At 32.4% G+C, this 17651-nt stretch overlaps 1 protein-coding gene across 1 annotated transcript; it reads left to right on the top strand.

Moving 5' to 3' along the window:
• The first annotated feature begins 2516 nt into the window (after window positions 1-2516).
• On the top strand, window positions 2517-3569 carry LOC149559900 (17.8 kDa class I heat shock protein-like). The gene is made up of 2 exons (XM_089824359.1): window positions 2517-2801; window positions 3116-3569. The coding sequence occupies exons 1-2, from the start codon at window positions 2588-2590 to the stop codon at window positions 3382-3384; spliced, it is 483 nt and encodes a 160-aa protein (XP_089680485.1). The 5' UTR covers window positions 2517-2587; the 3' UTR covers window positions 3385-3569.
• Window positions 3570-17651: the final 14082 nt, after the last annotated feature.

Genomic DNA, 17651 nt, shown 5'->3' on the forward strand with positions numbered 1-17651 from the left:
CTAGTGTACAAAAAATTGTATGTTGATAATTGAGTTGTATCTTTCTGGTGTGGTTAAAGCTTCTTCAATGAGCTTTGATTTTGGTTAGAGACATGTTAGTGGTTATGAGTTTGAGGTAGTAAAATTGGTTGATCATTATGTGAAGTTTGTTAAAGTTTAATGTGTTGTATATTCAATTCAGGTTGAGAGTATTATGTAATTGATGTAACTTATGTTGTAGAGTATGGAACTTAATTGTAATATCTTATGATGGTCCTATATTACTCATTGTACATTAGAGAAGTCACAAGGCTAACTCAATTAGTTATTTTAGGACCTGGTATAAAGGAAAGATGTTTTTCTTGATTGTAGATGTCTCATTATGGAATTGTAAATGCATGTGAACTTTGGATGTGAATTTGATGAGATCAAAGGAGAGGATGATATTGATGACATGTTGAGAACTTCAAAGAAATGTATTGGAAAGATAAGTTATTGTATCAGTAAGTTCATTTCTTGGATATGTTATCTTGAACTATTTAGTGAAAACATTTTTGAAGCAGTTTGGATAGTGGGTTTAGTTGACTTCTTACCAACTCATAAAAAAGTTGAAGCAACTCCAAACAAGGTTGGAATCTTGTAGAAGGAATTCAAAGTCTCCTACAGGGACTCATGTACTAATTGTATTTTATTGACTCCTAACAAGGTCTTGTCCTTTCACAAAGAACTTTCTATATTAGTACATCATCTTATGGGCATCATTCCTGCTAGGGTTTTTCCTTTGATCAAGGGTTTCCCTAGTTAACATATCTTGTGTTATTGTGCATGGTTATCATCTTGTGGTGGTTGTACCTATTGCTTATATGTTTAAGTTTTGATAAAGATTATTTAAAGTGCATAATTGATTCACAAATATCTCTTAGGATTTAGTGATGTCATATAAATTTAGAGACATAATTTGATGCCTAAATATCTACTAACTTTTGCACTTATCTTTGCATCTACTTAGATTTAGTAATTTTCCACCTAGATTTAACTATTTACCCACATTGGGACATGTCCAAGCTTATGAGTATGTCTACTGCATAAACATCCCTTTCTAGTTTTCAATCTAAAATCTGAATTTTGTTAATGTTCCCATTTACCTTCTTTATTGAGTTACTAAACACATTTCCACTCTATTATGCTATGCACTAGTGTTTAAATACATAGAATGAATTCGTTCTAATCAATTATTTTTCAAATATTTGAATTTAACCAAAGGGTTGTAACTCAATTGGTTGACCTTGGTGAGGGTGATATGTTACTTGATTATGTCACCCTTAAAGGGTTCAAACCTCTTGCCCAATTATGCTATATAATGAACCAGGGCATAATCATTTAATTTTATCATATTTTCACAATCCATTTTGAAATGCATGATTTGTTTGTGTTAGTTTTGGCATGATCATTGCTTGGGCAACTTTGGTAGAAATGATACCCCTTAATTCCTTGATCTTAGTTGAAGAGGCATTAGCATAGGCTTGCTCTCCCATACCAAACACAAAAAGTAATATTTTAGGTGATACAAAACCCCTCAAAATCAACACAATTTATTTCAGCACATCTCATAATGATATGCAATAATAAAGTTTTATTGTTTTAATAATAATATATCTATGAATGTAAAAGATAAATAAAAATAATAAATAGTTTTCATAATAACGATATTTAAAATCTAATTGCTAGATAGCATTATGATAGGTCCTTATTCTAAATGTGTATGAGTTATGATGAGGAGAGGCTCTATAGTGTTGAGACCCTCTCCCTTTACCTTCTTTCTCTAAGAAGACTAGATACTAGAAGCCACAAACATGTAATATAAATAAAATATTATTATTTTCATGTTGAAAGACTTCTACAATGATAACAAATAGTGAAGCATAATGAAACCAAAAAGTTATAAGAATATTTTTATTTAAATTTTAACAACAATTTAACAATCAACATTTAATTATAAATATGATCTTTAAAAAAAAGAAAAAACAAACATCAAAGTTATAAATAAAACAATTCTAACTAAAACTATTAGATTTTTATGCAATTTTTAGATTTCACCATATAAGATTTTTCACAACATTATGTAATCCATCATGAAAATGCAAGAGAGTAACATGAAAGAAAAATGATAATATTAAAATAATTAAATATTAATATTTTAAAATAATTATATTTAAAATAACTATAGAATATTATTAAAATAATTTAGAAATTAACATTCCTTAAAATACAACTAAAAAACGTTTATATATTTCCTTACAAGAGGGACGAAAGTAATCTTTAAAACATAGACAATAATAAAAACAAGTTAAATAGCAGAGGGTTCAATATATGATCTGGAATTAAACTGTGTTGAACAGGGATGTGTAGATTGTTCTGGAAAGTACTAGAATTGTGACTGCGCCAAAAGAAACTTCGACTATTGTCTCGAAAACGCTTGATCTCTCCGTTGCTCCACTATAAATTCTCCGTGTATTATTCATTTTAGCATACACAGAAGACTATTTCGAGAGCTTGTGAGAATCATCAATTTATCCATATTTTCTTACTGTTGCAGAAAGAATTCAAGATGTCTCTGATTCCAAGCTTCTACGAGCGGAGATCAAGCGTGTTCGATCCATTTTCTCTGGATGTTTGGGATCCTCTGGGAGCATTTAACAGACCTTTCGTAAGGGAAATGGTTACTCCTTCAGAGTTTGCAAGGGATACAGCAGCTGTTGCAAATACGCAAATTGACTGGAAGGAGACTCCAGATGCTCACATTTTCAAAGCAGATTTGCCAGGTAGCGATTTCTTCAGGGGTTTTTGGCTAATTTGTTTATTTGCGTTCTTAGGTTTTTGATTTTGCGTTTGCATTTGTGTTCTTCAGGGGCGTTTTGCTAATTGTTACTTTTCATTCTAAGTTTTGATTTTTTGTGTTTGCATTTGTGTTCTTCAGGGCCTTTTTGCTAATTGCTGCTTTTCAGTCTTGAGTTTTCGCTTTTGTGATATTCAGGAACTTTTCGCTAGATTGTTACTCGTCAGTCTTATGCTTTAGCTTCTGTATTTTTATTTGTGTTGTTAGGGTTAAAATTAAAAATGTGTTCTTTTTTTTAAGGTTTGAAGAAAGAGGAGGTGAAAATAGAAGTGGAAGACGGACAAATTCTGCAGATCAGCGGGGAGCGCAAGAAAGAAGAGGAGCAGAAGAATGAGAAATTTCACCGAGTGGAACGCTCACGCGGAAGATTTCAGCGGCGATTCCGACTGCCGGAGAACGCAAAGGTGGAAGAAGTGAAAGCTGCCATGGAAAATGGAGTCCTCACTGTGACGGTGCCAAAGCAACCAGAGCCGAAGCCGAAGGTCAAATCCATTGAAATTTCTGGTTGATTTCAGAGAAAAATAAATCTTTAAATGAAAAATAAATCGAGTTTGCTAACTGGCGTTAGCGCAGAAAATAAATACTATATCAATGATATTTGCTTTGTGACTCTGGCATTTTGCCTCAATGATATTAGGTCTGTGACTCTGGCATTTTCCTCTGACTGTTAACATAAGGCGTTGTCTGTTTCCTATGGATTGGCCTAACTACTAACTTTTTTAAATCCAAGAAATAGTAGACAGGGTTCAACAATTAAACATGTTTGAACCAGCATTTTAAATTAAGATTTAAAGAGTGAAGGGTTCTGTTTATTGAAATACGCAGTACTAAACCTAGAAAGGAATTAGGAAAAACCAGTTCAAAAAAGCTTAGGGAAAAAAACGTTCTAGTACAAGCTTATAGCAATGGTGGTCAAATAACGCCGCCATAGAATATAGAAATTTAAGTAATGCAGAGAAGTGGATGGAAAGGGCAGAGCAGGGCAGTAATCTGTGCCAATGCTGTGAAGACGGGCATTAACATTGATTTGCATAACTGCAATGTTAATCAATTAAAAGTTGTGACATTTTTAGCTAGCTAGCAAAGACATGATGTCGCAAAATAAAGTGTTTAGTATGAAAATAGAAGTCGAGGCATGGTTTGAAATAGTGTATGGTTTGAAATAGTGTATGGTATCAGTAAGCAACATTCAATTCTGTCTCCAGCTGAAAATGCCAAGCAGTTAGAAGAGTTAGCAACATCACGGTGTGGATTTCCAAGTTTTCAACGCAATTTGGAAAATGGTCGAGCTGGAGTCCGAAACAGTGGTTGGCAACTTACCTCTTATATACACACATATATATAAGTGGCTGAAAAAAAGTTTGAGAGAATATTACATCAATGTTTGAAGAGGAGAAAGTTGATCAAAGACTCCAAAACCACGCTTAAAAAGATTACATGCTGAATACATTATGTTTTCTCAAAAGCCTAGAGTCAAAAGTAAAGCCAGTCATTAATTGGTACAAGAGAAAATGTCACAAAGTAGACCCTAAAAACCACCATCAATGTTTTTCATTTATGAAACAACAATGAGATCATAATGATAGGAAGATGGTCATCAAAGAGCTTATATGAAGACAAAGGTAAAGCCTTATTAATTGGTGCAAGACAAAATGCTACAAAGTAGAGCCCAAAAACCACCATCAAAATGTTTTTAATCTATGATACAAAAATGAGATCACGATGATAGAAAGATGGCCATCCAAGACCTCATATGAAGACAAAAAACCAGCATCAATATTTTTCATCTATGACACAACAATGAGATCATGATGATAGAAAGATGGCCATCCAAGAGCTCATATGAAGAGAAAAGTGAAGCCAATCATTAATTGGTGCAAGAGGAAATGCTACAAAGTAGAGCCTAAAAACCACCATCAATGTTTTTCATCTATGATATAACAATGAGATCAGCATGATAGAGAGATCACCATCCAATACAGATATAAGATTGCTACATCCTTGAATTGTATATGAAATCTTGAAAGAATAGGTAAGAATCATAAAAAAATATACATATGTAACCAGAGAGAAATTCAAACAATTTTGTTGTGAAATCCTTTGATGCTAGTGCTTGCCAAAATAAGCATAATGAGCAACCAAAATGGAGATCCAAGCAAGAAAGGTTCTAAATATGTTCTTTTGTGATAACATTAAGTAGATTGGAGAAGTCAAGAGGATGAAGTGGAGAAAGTAAAGAATTAATAATAACCCATCATTACTCAGAATGGCTAGACAATTAGCTAAAAAAATTTAGAGATTGAATCAAAAAGTCATTATACTTGATGCATTATATAATAAATGAACTATTATAACGTCTAATGGCCAAGTCCCATTTCACATGCACACTAGATATAGATAGTGATTTTGCAAGTTCCAAACCAAAGAGTAGGGCTAAAAGGCTTCAACTAATTTGTTATTGATAGTGGAGGGAGAGGAGAAGATTTATTTGCAATCACTTCACTTTAAGAATTTTATTGACTATAGCATAGTTAGATTTACCTTGGCTCTTGTTAGAAACTACATCAAAATTGAGTTTATAATAACCTTTACTTGAGGTGACTCACTTAGTTTGTGCCTAGACCAAAGGTAACTTGGATGGGTATAATGGAGTTGGTAAATGAGAAAAGACTAAGCCTTTCCAATGTTGAATAATATAGTTGGTTCAAGAAGAAAAAATATGATTACCCTTGATAAATGAGAAGACTAAGCCTTTCTAATGTTGAATAGTATAGTTGGTTCAAGAAGAAAAAATATGATTACCTTGAACTTACTATAACATTAACAAACTTGATAATTGATTTTTCTAAGCCTTTTAGAACTCAGGAGATTGGAGATGAAATTTTTGTAAAATTTCTCTTATTTCTCTCCCACCAAATGACCCATACTATAGAGGCAAGGGTACACTTTCAAAGACATGAAAACATTGATTTAGTGGGGAGAATTGGCCATGCTTGGAGGTCCCATAGGGAATTATGTAGTGGCATAGAAAAATTAAGCTTACTAAGAATAAAATGCCAACAATTAGATTGGGCAAAAGGGCACTTTAAGAAGAGGTGATTTGTTGTTTCCACATCTTGGTGAGAAAGTAAGGGAAAGTAAGGGATATGACTGAAGTAATAACTTCTCTAAAGGCCATCATATGTAATCTTAGATGGTAGAGCCATTTATCAGATCCAGAGTAGTAAAAATCCTGGAGGGTTCCATGTTATCCAACTATTTCTCTTGTCAAAGTTGATAGCATTTGGAAAAAGGTTTGTCATACATTTGTTAAACTAATTTAACACCAAAAGCTCTACTCCTATTAGTGATGTTGTGAAGTCCTACACCTCCAGTTTTTAAAGAGGTTGAGATGGAAAAAATAAGTGGATTTTTCTTCTGTCCATTCAAATTTGTTGACCAAATGAATGAGCCGATTAAAGTTTCAATTTGAGAGATGATTCCTTTAGGAGCTTGCACAATGAAGAAATAATAATTTGGAATGGTTGAGAGAATAGTTTAAATAAGTAAAATTCTACTTGAGAGAGACAACAAACAAACTTCCCATGCACTAATTCTATTTTTTATATGATCAATACTAGATTTCCAATCATAGAACTTATTTGGACCCATGAAAAAGGGAATGCCAAGATAAGTAGAAGGCAACTGGTGAAGGGGGAAACCAAGAAATTGAGCTATCCTTTGAGAATCCAATTAAGAAGTATTAATTTTTATTTTAAAAAAAAGATTTAACTACATTAATACATTGCCCCAAAACTTGCGTATATAAATCAATGACTTTCTTCACATTTTGTGCTTCTTGATATGAAGACGAACTAAAGAGTAAGGTATCATCAGCAAAAAGAGAATGAGTTATGTATATGGATGTACTAACTATGTTAACACTTTTTCAAAAACCCTTTTGATTAAAAGAATTATTAAGTTTTCTAAAAGCTTTTGCTATAATGATAAACAAGAATGGAGAAAGAGGATCACCTTGATGAACTCCTTGGGAAGACACAAAAAACCCTATTGGTGCTCCATTAATAAGAACAAAAAAGTGCACACCTGAGATGCAAGCTTTAATCCCTTAATCATCAATATAAGTTATAAAAATATTGGTTTGATATTAAGACAAGAAAAATTGATTTGGCAAATAGATACGAGTTATGCTGAGTAAATAATAATAAAAATATTCCAACTTCAAGTCATAACTTATCCCATCTTATAATATTTTTCCCATTTATATTGTGGATGAAAATTTATTTTTTAATTCGTAAGTAAATAACATTATTTAGATTCCATTGTTAGAATATTTAAAGACAAAAATAAAATGGTAATAGTTTAGAAACCACTTAAGCACCTAATTTAATTCTGGAAAACATAATATCTCAAGATCTAAAATAGAGAATAAGAGATACCAAAATGGTCCTTGGAATATCTTGATAGATAGAGACTCAATACGTTGCCTAGATTGTCCATATTTGTGTTCATATCTCCCAAATTTGTCTTACCCCAAAATGTGGGAGTGAACATGATCTAGTCAATAATGGTCATAGACGATAAACTAAATCTTTGTGTTTATCTTGAGACCACTGCTTCACATGTTTACAAAATATTACATCCATTTTAAAGATGAAGCTAGATCAAAACCATATCACATATTGGATCTAGCCAATAATTCATATCGATAATTTTGTTTAAATGTAGTAACTAACTAAGTTCCTACTACCCCATAGAATTGTAGGTATCCTTTGCATTTGGGGTACATCCTTTTGTTTGCAGGGTGGTTGAGTGAGGTTCTCGTTAGGCTAGGTTCCATTGGGTAGTTTGCATTGTTAGCCTCCTCCTTTCTATCTAGTCACTATCTAGCCATCAAGAGTTAATCTAACCAAATTGTGGTGTAATACAATACTACAAATATTATAGAGAAATTATCTAGAACTGTAGAGACAAGTTCAACAAAATCAATTAGAAAAGAAAAATTAATATTTTGCAAAACAAAAATAAGAAACTAACCTTCTCTAGCTACTTAAAATCAAAGTATGGTTATAAGAACTCATGCTGCCAACAAACTTAAATGGATAATATTGTAGTAAACTATTGATTTGATATGTTGAAAATATTTTACTTTCATGCAACTTACCTTTTCTCTCCCAACTATTGGGAGAGAACAAGATGCCAAATTACAAATTGTAGTTACTATTGGGCTACCATACTTAATTTGGGTGCAAAAGTTCAAGGATCTTATAACATGCCAAGGTTGGTTGATTGCTCTTTCAATTGCAGTGATCCTATCACTTGAAAGCATAATTGCCAAGAATTTTCTCCTATTAACTGAGAATCTGTCACTCTATTACTTCCATAACTTCCTTCAATCTATAAAGACTGCATTTTCACATCATTGCTATATGGGCCAAATTCCATAAATTTCAAAAAAGTCAAATGTGAACAATACTTTTATTGAATCAACAATAATAATTTATTTTCTAAGTAATAATGTTTTAAATGACTAATTACACATGAATTCGTCCTATGCATCAAATCATCAAATACAACAATAAATTATAATTCAAATGTTGACCAAATTGTTAAACATGGAAAGTCATCATAAGAACAAGCATATAATCAATTACATTCAAGCAGTTGACAAAACATAAATAGTTCTCATATAAGATAGGATTAGCACAAGTAAAGTTTTCAACTAAAACCATCAAAAGTTTAGGCATACCTTTGATTCAAAGAAAAATAGAATGTCAACTCTTTGTCGATGTCCAATTTAGTATCATAGTGAAAGATATTCCCTCAATTAAGATTCTCATATAAGATAGGATTAGCACAAGTAAAGTTTTCAACTAAAACCATCAAAAGTTCAGGCATACCTTTGATTCAAAGGAAAATAGAATGTCAACTCTTTGTCGATGTCCAATTTAGTATCATAGTGAAAGATATTCCCTCAATTAATATAGGATTTCGACCAACATGTCTACCTAATGAATTAAGAGATTCCAAGCAACTTTCATAAATAACAACATATTTACCCCATACCTCTAGGTCAAATGTATAGAACATAAGGAAATAGAGTGTTAGTCCTTCTTGAAAGAAACTTCAAACCCATGTTTACAAAAGTTAAAAGGGCGAGAATATTGTGTGAATATGTTTTCACCCTACCACGAAGCAATTATGCTTCCCCAAAATCCTTCCTGACATGAAGGATACCCAACCTAGCTAGAGGGAGTCTAAACAAGTAAAACTAATTGAAGTAATATAATATGTGCTACAAGATACATCCATATTCTATTATCAATGTAACATATTGTAGTCTTCAAAAACATAGCTTGTAAATCTACTTCCTTTTCAGACATTAGGAAATATTATTCAAGATTCTCACTCAATGCATAGCTCATCATGATTCACATGTGCATTCTACACATATTCAGAAATGGAATCATTCAAGGGGCTTAACCATCTAAACATGCCAAGTTCATAACACTACTAATATTTCTTCCAATAGTTCAATATTTTTCAATATGTCAAGAAAAATCTATATCTATGAAAGAAAATCAAAACATCTTCTTTTGAAACTTTTCAATGTATAATTATCCCAAGATGAATAGCATTATGAACTCACACATAAAACACAAGGACAAAAGGAATTCCATAAGCAATAATTCTTTCCATTTGATACTATTTTATAGAAATGGATTCCCTCTCTAACACATAGAACTTAGTAATGATAAAATAATCATACTCTTTTGTGCTAAAGAAAACATCCATTTCCAAAACATGGAGTGAACACTAGGAAAATAATTTCTATTATCATAGTCAGTTTTGTAGTGAATTGCACAACTTTATTCTTGAGCTATCTTAGTCTCACAAAATACTATGTTTACATATAGTACGAAGGTTGTAATATGCCAATATCTTATGCTCACAAAAAATAGATACAATTTTAATATACATTATGATGTTAATTTGTACTAACTTTCATTTCAAGATCTCAACTACAATAAAAATGTAAGTTTTATCCTACACTTGGAACACACAATTTATCAATTAGAAACTATCTTCAAGATCATAGAACCTAATTTGACCCAATCACTAAAGCTTTAAACACCATTTGTAAAAATGTTTCCTTTTAAATCATTAGATTGTTTGTGCTAAAAGTAGTTGCTTTACAATTTATGATTTTCCCTTTTGAAATATAGGGATGAAAATATAATTAAATGCAAATGAGTATAAATTAACTGAGATTGTGATATAATTGCAATTGGGCGAATAAGTAAAATACAACCCACCTTCACATATACCAATCATAATTAAAAAAGCTGTAAAGTAACACTAGAGCCTCCATTAAAGCATAGCCTCTATTTATAAATATTAGAATTATAGTCCAAGCTATTCGTAATCAGATTAAAAGCTAGCAAATTCCTTTACCTGAAACTTATGGAGTAACCCAACCCAATTTAAGAGATTGAAAATTTAATTGCACGATTGAAATATGGGTGAATGCACAAAGTTGGGTTGCAATTCTGCAAAAGTCAAATCTGTAAAATGAAACTTCTTAGAAACGGGTACCCGATTTTTAAAAATGGGCACCCGTTTTTGGTTCGGGTGCCCGACCTTAAATTTAAAAAATGGGCACCTGTTATTTTTAAAAATCGGGTACCCGTTTTTTATTTTCAAAAAATGAGTACCCGTTTCTCAAAAAAATAAAAATAATTTTTTTAAAGAAACGGGCACCTGTTTTTTAAAAATAAAAAATGGGTACCCATTTTTTAAAAGTAAAAACCGGGTACGTATTTCTTAAAAATTCAATTTTTTAAGTTTTCAATAGATTTTACATGCTGCTTTTAACTTTTCAAAACGTGTACCCTTTTTTGAAATTCAAATAACGGGTGCCCGTTTCTTACAACATGAGGCGGAATTTTTTTTTCCTGCCTCAAATTTTGGTTTGGGACAGGCTTGATGAGACCAAGCCTATGCCTTGGCCTCTTAAGATTTGGCTAAGGCATTGAACTAACAAATTCATGCCTTGCCATACTTTTTAGAGGGTCTTCCTAATCAAATTTTTTTATGAAATAAAAATCCATTAGAGCTCTCACTATCCTGATTTTAGAAATATAAATTTTATAGAGTTATGTTTTTATTTACTATTTTTTAAAAATTTTTTAATCAAAGGTGGTACCTAAATGTAAAACAGCAACGTTCACTAAAACTTTAATAACTTTTTAATTTTATATTTTTTCTTAAATTAATTTATATGTCATCAATCTACATTCAATTCTTTTGAAGTTTAAAAAAAAAATTTGAAAAAAGTGAAATTTTGATCAAATTATGGTATCGTACACGAGAGGTTTTAAAATTTTCTTTTATAGCCAATTAAAAATTAATAAAAAAAAAATTCATTAAAAAATTCAAGAAAAATATTCTCATTGATCTTTGGTGTGTCAAGTAACTCCATTTAAACGGATTCAAAAAAAATTCATTCATTTGTGTCAAATTATGGTGTCCATACACAAGTGTGGTATGGTCTTGAAACAGACATTTTGAAAAAGTGGTTTTTAAAAATCCATACCAAAAAAATAATCTATCATATGGGTATACAAATAAATTACATATTCAAAAAGAAGATTCTAGGCACTACAATTTTTATTTATGAAGTTTTTAAATATTTAATCTCTAAATGGCTCAAATTTTGGCATCAATTGAAAAAATATTTCAAAAAAAGGAAAAACACTTCCACTTTTTGGCCAAAAGTGAGACCCAACTTCTTGCATTGACCCATATATCAAGTATTACTTACACTTAGAAGATTCAAATCTCAGTCCCTCCTAAATACAATAAACACATGGCAAGGTTGTGGCCAATGATTAAAGGTCATAAGTCCTAAGAGTCTAACTCAAGCACACCCTAGCCATCTCCATATTAAAGGAAAAAATTAACCTTTAATCATCAATATAAGTACTCTACAAGCAATATTCAACTCTTCTATCATGTGAAAAGCCCCATCTAAAAAGAAAATGTTTGGTTTGATTCACCCTATCATCAAATTTGCCCCAAAACTTGTTAAGAAATCTACAGGCAATGGTTATTCTATGAATTGAAAATTTAAAACCCCTTTATTTTACATTCCAACAAAAAAATTTCTACTTAAATAAATGGAGAATAATTAAGAAACAATAACTAAGGGAGGTTTGAGAAATGCACTATTATAAATGTTCCATATCTTAACCAAAAGGACATGGTAAGTTTAAATAAAAAGAGAAAACCGTTCCTTATCATTGTCAAAACACACAAAAAAGTTGAGAAGAATTTTTTGTTGTTGGACACCATATTCATTTATGGCTTCCTAGCTAACAATAGTTAATCCAAAAATTTCTCACATGCTCCACTTAGAAACAAAGGTTTGATTCAATTTAAGAAACAAAATGCTTCAATGAAAAGTGATAGCTTGTGATATCACTCAAAATAAAATTGAGATTTCTTATTCTCATGAAAAATTGTAGATTTATATTAATAATCCTTTGTTTAATTTATCAAACATACCTATCTGACCCAAAAAGTGTATAAAAAGGAACCTGGTTAGATAGACCAACTATAGACACTACTCATGTAGTATGTCCATACTTTAGCTGTCATTTCTTCATCCTAGTCCTTAATTCAATTTTCTTGCTTATGGTATTTTCAAACTCCTCTTTTTCCCACTAATCATGAAAAAAATGGTATCCTATAATTATAACTCCAATTGCCTCCATATGTTCAAATCTTCCTCACAAATATTTTTTTCTCTTACTAAAGCTGTACAAGTTAGCAGTGGAGCAAAATGGAGAGATGGAAGTTTTCCTTTACAAGATGCTTCCACTTCAAGGAAAATTCCTTTCTACATGCTAATATGAGAATGTGTTTTTCATGCCCACAATTTAGGCATATCCATTCCTCCTTCCTCATATTACACCAATTCAAACTTCACTTTAATAAAATATAAATTACACTGTTGCTGAAATTACAAAATTGGGGATAACAGTGTTGAAAATAATTATTCAATTGTATGTTTTCTTTGATGTTACACAAAATGTCAAGCCCTTACCGAGTAGTCAATGATAGTCGAGCTCACTTGGGCATCAAAGGTAGTTGAATTAACATATACAGGCTATTGATTCTGGTATCAATGGCTATAGGAACAAAAGAGTTTTAAAACATCTAAAATAAATAGGAAACAAACTCTATACTAACAAACCAATTCACTCATCAAGTGGCCCCCCCTTGAATGACTGAATGGAAAATACAATCGAGATAAAAGTTGCAAACTCGAGCTGATCATTCTATTCATCCATACAAATAATTACACTTGATTGAAAACAATATGCAAGAGTTCTGTATTAAAACCAATTTTTTTTGTTATTTAAAAGGAAAACTACCACAAACTCCTAAACCTATGATCACTTCATAATGAGGATCTTAGTTACAACTCATAAAGTTTCATAACAGAAACATTATTGACCATGAATAATCCCAAAATATAGCACACACTAAATTTGCACGTTGCATGCAACAAAAGACATTGACTTGCTTGCGAAGATTCTACAATCACAATTGGCTTTGACAACTCTTGCGCTAGTATATCGGTCCTTGAATATCCATGTTCAACTCCTACAAAATAATTAATGCACACACATCCAACCATATAAATATACATATTTCCACATTATCAATGTTGGGAAAAGGTGTTAGTCTTAATTATCACTCTTGCAAACCTATGACTACAAGAGCTAACTACACAAAACATAGTTTAGGAGAGAAAGCATCCATTAACATGTATAACTATTATATTCACCATTCTTGTCCATGGAATTAGGTAGATGTTATGTCTTTAGAGGTATCCACATTCCATCTTATGTTCACACACACATATAATCATATACATAGAAACCATAAGTTCTTATGCTTAAAACCATAAATGTATGTCTATGTGCAATCAAATGTCTTAGAAAGAGGGTAAAAAGTGGTGAGAAAGATGGCTAATTTAGAAGCCCATCATTTTCCCCCTAACTGAACTATTGCTGATCCCCAACAATCATAAAGTTCTGAACCTTGGCACAGACCCTAAGATCATTAGCTGTTTTCTACCCTGGCTCATCATGAATATAATCAAAGTAACCATGAGTCTTCTTGAGTCTTTCCCAATGCTAGACTTTAGAGGCCATGTCATGTCATAATCTACTACACTATCATTCATTACCAGTAATGGATGAATGAAAAATGGAGGCTGAAACCTTAATGGAACCTAATAGTTAAGGAGTGTCCTACCCAACATAATATACCAGTGAACTCTTCTTGTGGAAAGAGTTAGATTCTGAGGTGAGTGAGGTTCCATTCTCTTTAAATCCTATGACATCCTTATCCATCTCTGCTTGGAGGCATTAATTGTTGTAGCAACATCCTGAGAGAAATGCAGGTCCCAATCCGTAAAGGCTTGTTCTCTCACTGGATAGATCTTATTGGTTCCACTAGTGTTTCCTAAGATAGAGAACTAGTCAAAATATGTTCTTCTAGAGTGTTGTACCTCAAGCCTCATCATTAAAAGAACTGGCATTTCTTTCTCCCTGTATGACATAGCCTAATGTTCACGACTCATCTCATTCTGCATCCATGACATAATTGCTTTGAGTTGTACATCCCCTACATAGAGGAGTGAATTCCACTCTATGTCATCATTAACTACTAGGCTATGCAAGTGAAATTCACACAATATATTCTTAAAAGTCATTGGGGCAGATTGAAAGGCATAATGAAATTCATGTGGAGTTGATATGGATGGATTGAGGCCTTCTACAATCATTGTTAATTTAAAATTAACAAGTTGCTCTTGAAGGAATATTGCATACACTGGAGAGGGTGATTTGCATTCCATCAGCTATGGAATTAATCCAATAATTTGATCAATCCTTCATTTCAATACCTCAATCTCATTTGATTTTTACTCCAATTGAGTATTTTTCTCATTAATGACTCGTTTCAATCTTTCTTTTTCTAACTTCCATTGTGTCTTTTCCCATAACAACTATTGGTACAAACTTATTCTTGCTACAAGAGGTGTAGACAAATTTGGTGGAGGTAAAGGTCCTTGATTGAGTATATCCACCCATTTAGAAGTAAAGTGAGGGATTTTAACTGTTTCTTTAGGTGCAGAGGACTTACCGTTCCACACAACAATTGTCAAGATCAAATTGGTTTCTTCACTAAGATTAGCTACCACCTTAGCCAACATTTCTAACTTTTTCTAACTACCTTGTTGGGGTAGTTCTTCAATGATTTCAATCCCAAAGTTAGGCATTTCCTTTGAGTTCATACTAACATCTAGCTGGGTGGAATTATCCACATATTCCTCTGTGTCTTTAGAGCCCTCAATGTCTTGATCACTATCTATCACTATATAATTAACCCCAGTGTTAACTTCTATTTCTAGACTCTGCTCTCGCATTATTGTGTCACCAGTTGCAAGTTGGTTATTTAATTCCTTAGAAGAGGAATTGTTCAAAGGTTCATTTCCTATAGATTCAAAAGAATCAATGTAAACAATAGGAATAGATGCTTCAACATCTTTCTCAAAAAGTCTTTTGCTTCACCTCATAGGGAATGTGGATAAGTTTAAAGGACTCTTCCATTTCTTTTTCTTCTTAATGACCCCCTCCTCTGCCACTGCTTCAGGAGGTTTTTCAACATTTTCTTTCCTAGGGTTCTCAGGATTCTCTTTAGGAGAATTCTCAGAATGTTCTTCAAGAGGATTTTCAAAATATTCTTCCCTAGGGGAAGGTAGGGTTTCTTCCACATTATCAGCATTGTCACCAGGTTGAGTTTCTAATGTTTCCTCTTTTGGTTTCTTATTTTACCCTTACCCTTCCTAGATGTGGACTTTGGCCTTACGAGTGGTGAAGATTCCAAAATATTGGGAATTTCTGCAATTTTGTTTTTCTTCCTCTAAGAGGTGAAGGCTCTAGAATTGGAAGTTCTTTTTCTATCAACATCATATGACCTCTAGGGCCAATATTCTATGTTCAAGCTCATTCATCTGTAAAAATTCTTCCCATGTCCCAACCCTTTGTCTACTCAATTCTCTTTCCACCATTAATTTTATTAGGCAGTGGTGTAAAATAGACTGGTTGGTTCCTAACTGGACTAACAAAGACTACTTTTTTCACAATATTAAATAAGAAGCTAGGAAGATTTACCAGTCGGTCATCATGGTGGAGATGACTAATAATTTTGAATTGCAAAGCATGTAGGTATTTGTAGTGTCCCTCATAGGTGAAGTATTGAATAATAAATGTGGCCAATTGAATGAACTCTGGGGACAAAGATAATCTCCTAGTTCCCTACTTCTTATCGATATCCAACAGAGGATCACCATGTAAAGTGAATTGTGCCTTTGCTGATCACAGGTCAAAATCTTTCACCCATGATTCACCTTCCTGAGGCAACCCTATCACCTCAACAATTTCATCTTCTATGAATTCAACTTTCAAACCTTTAACTTCTGCAACCTTGTCTTTCAAAATGGACATAAATTGTAGAGAAACTTGTTTGTTAAACCCCTTAAGGCTTAAACAATAATCTAGCCACCCTCTCCTTTTAAACACTTCATAGTTGGATGCATCATCAAAAAAAAAAATGCGGTCCACTGGTTCATGCCTTTGGAGGTCACCTCCCATTGCTTTTCTCAGACAAATTTCTAACTCACAAAACACAATTCTTGTAGGTTTTAGCGATGGAAAGTCATAGACCTTTATGAATTTCAAAACAAATTTTCTAGAAGAAGATGCCATACATATTGCAACTTGATCATGAAATTAAAGATTTTTTTGCATGAAATCTAATGATATAAGTTTTATATAACATCTCATAAAAATTTGCACGTGCCAAGGCTACCACCCTGAACATGTCACAAAAAATTATTAAAAAATGAGATCATTTTTAATATTTTTCATTTAAATTTTGATTGTGATGATATAATCACAAAAGGACGGATCTTTATGTCATGTCATAGACAAATTTTGAAAAATAGGATAGTTATGAAAAATAGACAATCTCCCCCCCCCCAAGTAATGGCACGGGTCCTACCAAGCTAGGTTAAGCAGGAATGAAAAATTAAAATGACATAAAATCATAAGAATTAATGAATAGAAATAATATATGTATGAGTATATGTGGCACTTAACCTAAAGGCACTGTAGGAAGAGTTGGCCAAAAATTGCACCTGCATATGTAAAGTGATGGGATCAGGTGGATGGGTGGAAAAGAGAGAAGGTGAGATGAAAAATTATTATAGAGAAAGTATTCCAAAAAATGTGAAATTTTTATTATGGTGGTCTTGAATGGAATCAAGAATCAACAAAATCATGGGTGGAAGACCCAAATTCTTCAGTTGTAGGAGCTTTTGTTGCATCTTTGCTCTAGAACTGCTTAAGGAACTCATCACAGTTTATAGGTTTGTGGTAAATTTTCAAACAATGCCCATTAACAAGGATTTTGAATTGAATAGGATCTATTGTTGAAAGTTGCATAGCTCCATTATCAAATATTGATATAATCTCGTAAGGCCTAAGCCATCTGGTCTAAACTTTTCCTGGCGTGTGTTGGTATCATGAATCATATAATAGTGCCCAATCTCTGACATAAAATTTCTTATTGTGGATGAACTTATCATGCCACTTTTTCCATTTTTGTAGTATTAACTTTCTATTGTGCAAAGCAAACT

Source organism: Cupressus sempervirens, chromosome 4 (genome assembly GCF_028749045.1).
Source record: "Cupressus sempervirens isolate cs-2001-9-10 chromosome 4, ASM2874904v1, whole genome shotgun sequence".
Classification (NCBI taxonomy): Eukaryota; Viridiplantae; Streptophyta; class Pinopsida; order Cupressales; family Cupressaceae; genus Cupressus; species Cupressus sempervirens.

What these genes read in the sequence shown, in the direction of transcription:
- LOC149559900 (XM_089824359.1), top strand. Translation starts at nt 2,588, where the DNA reads ATGTCTCTGATTCCAAGCTTCTACGAGCGGAGATCAAGCGTGTTCGAT. An exon ending in TTTCAAAGCAGATTTGCCAG is followed by an intron (nt 2,802 to 3,115) that starts GTAGCGATTTCT and finishes CTTTTTTTTAAG; the next exon opens with GTTTGAAGAAAGAGGAGGTG.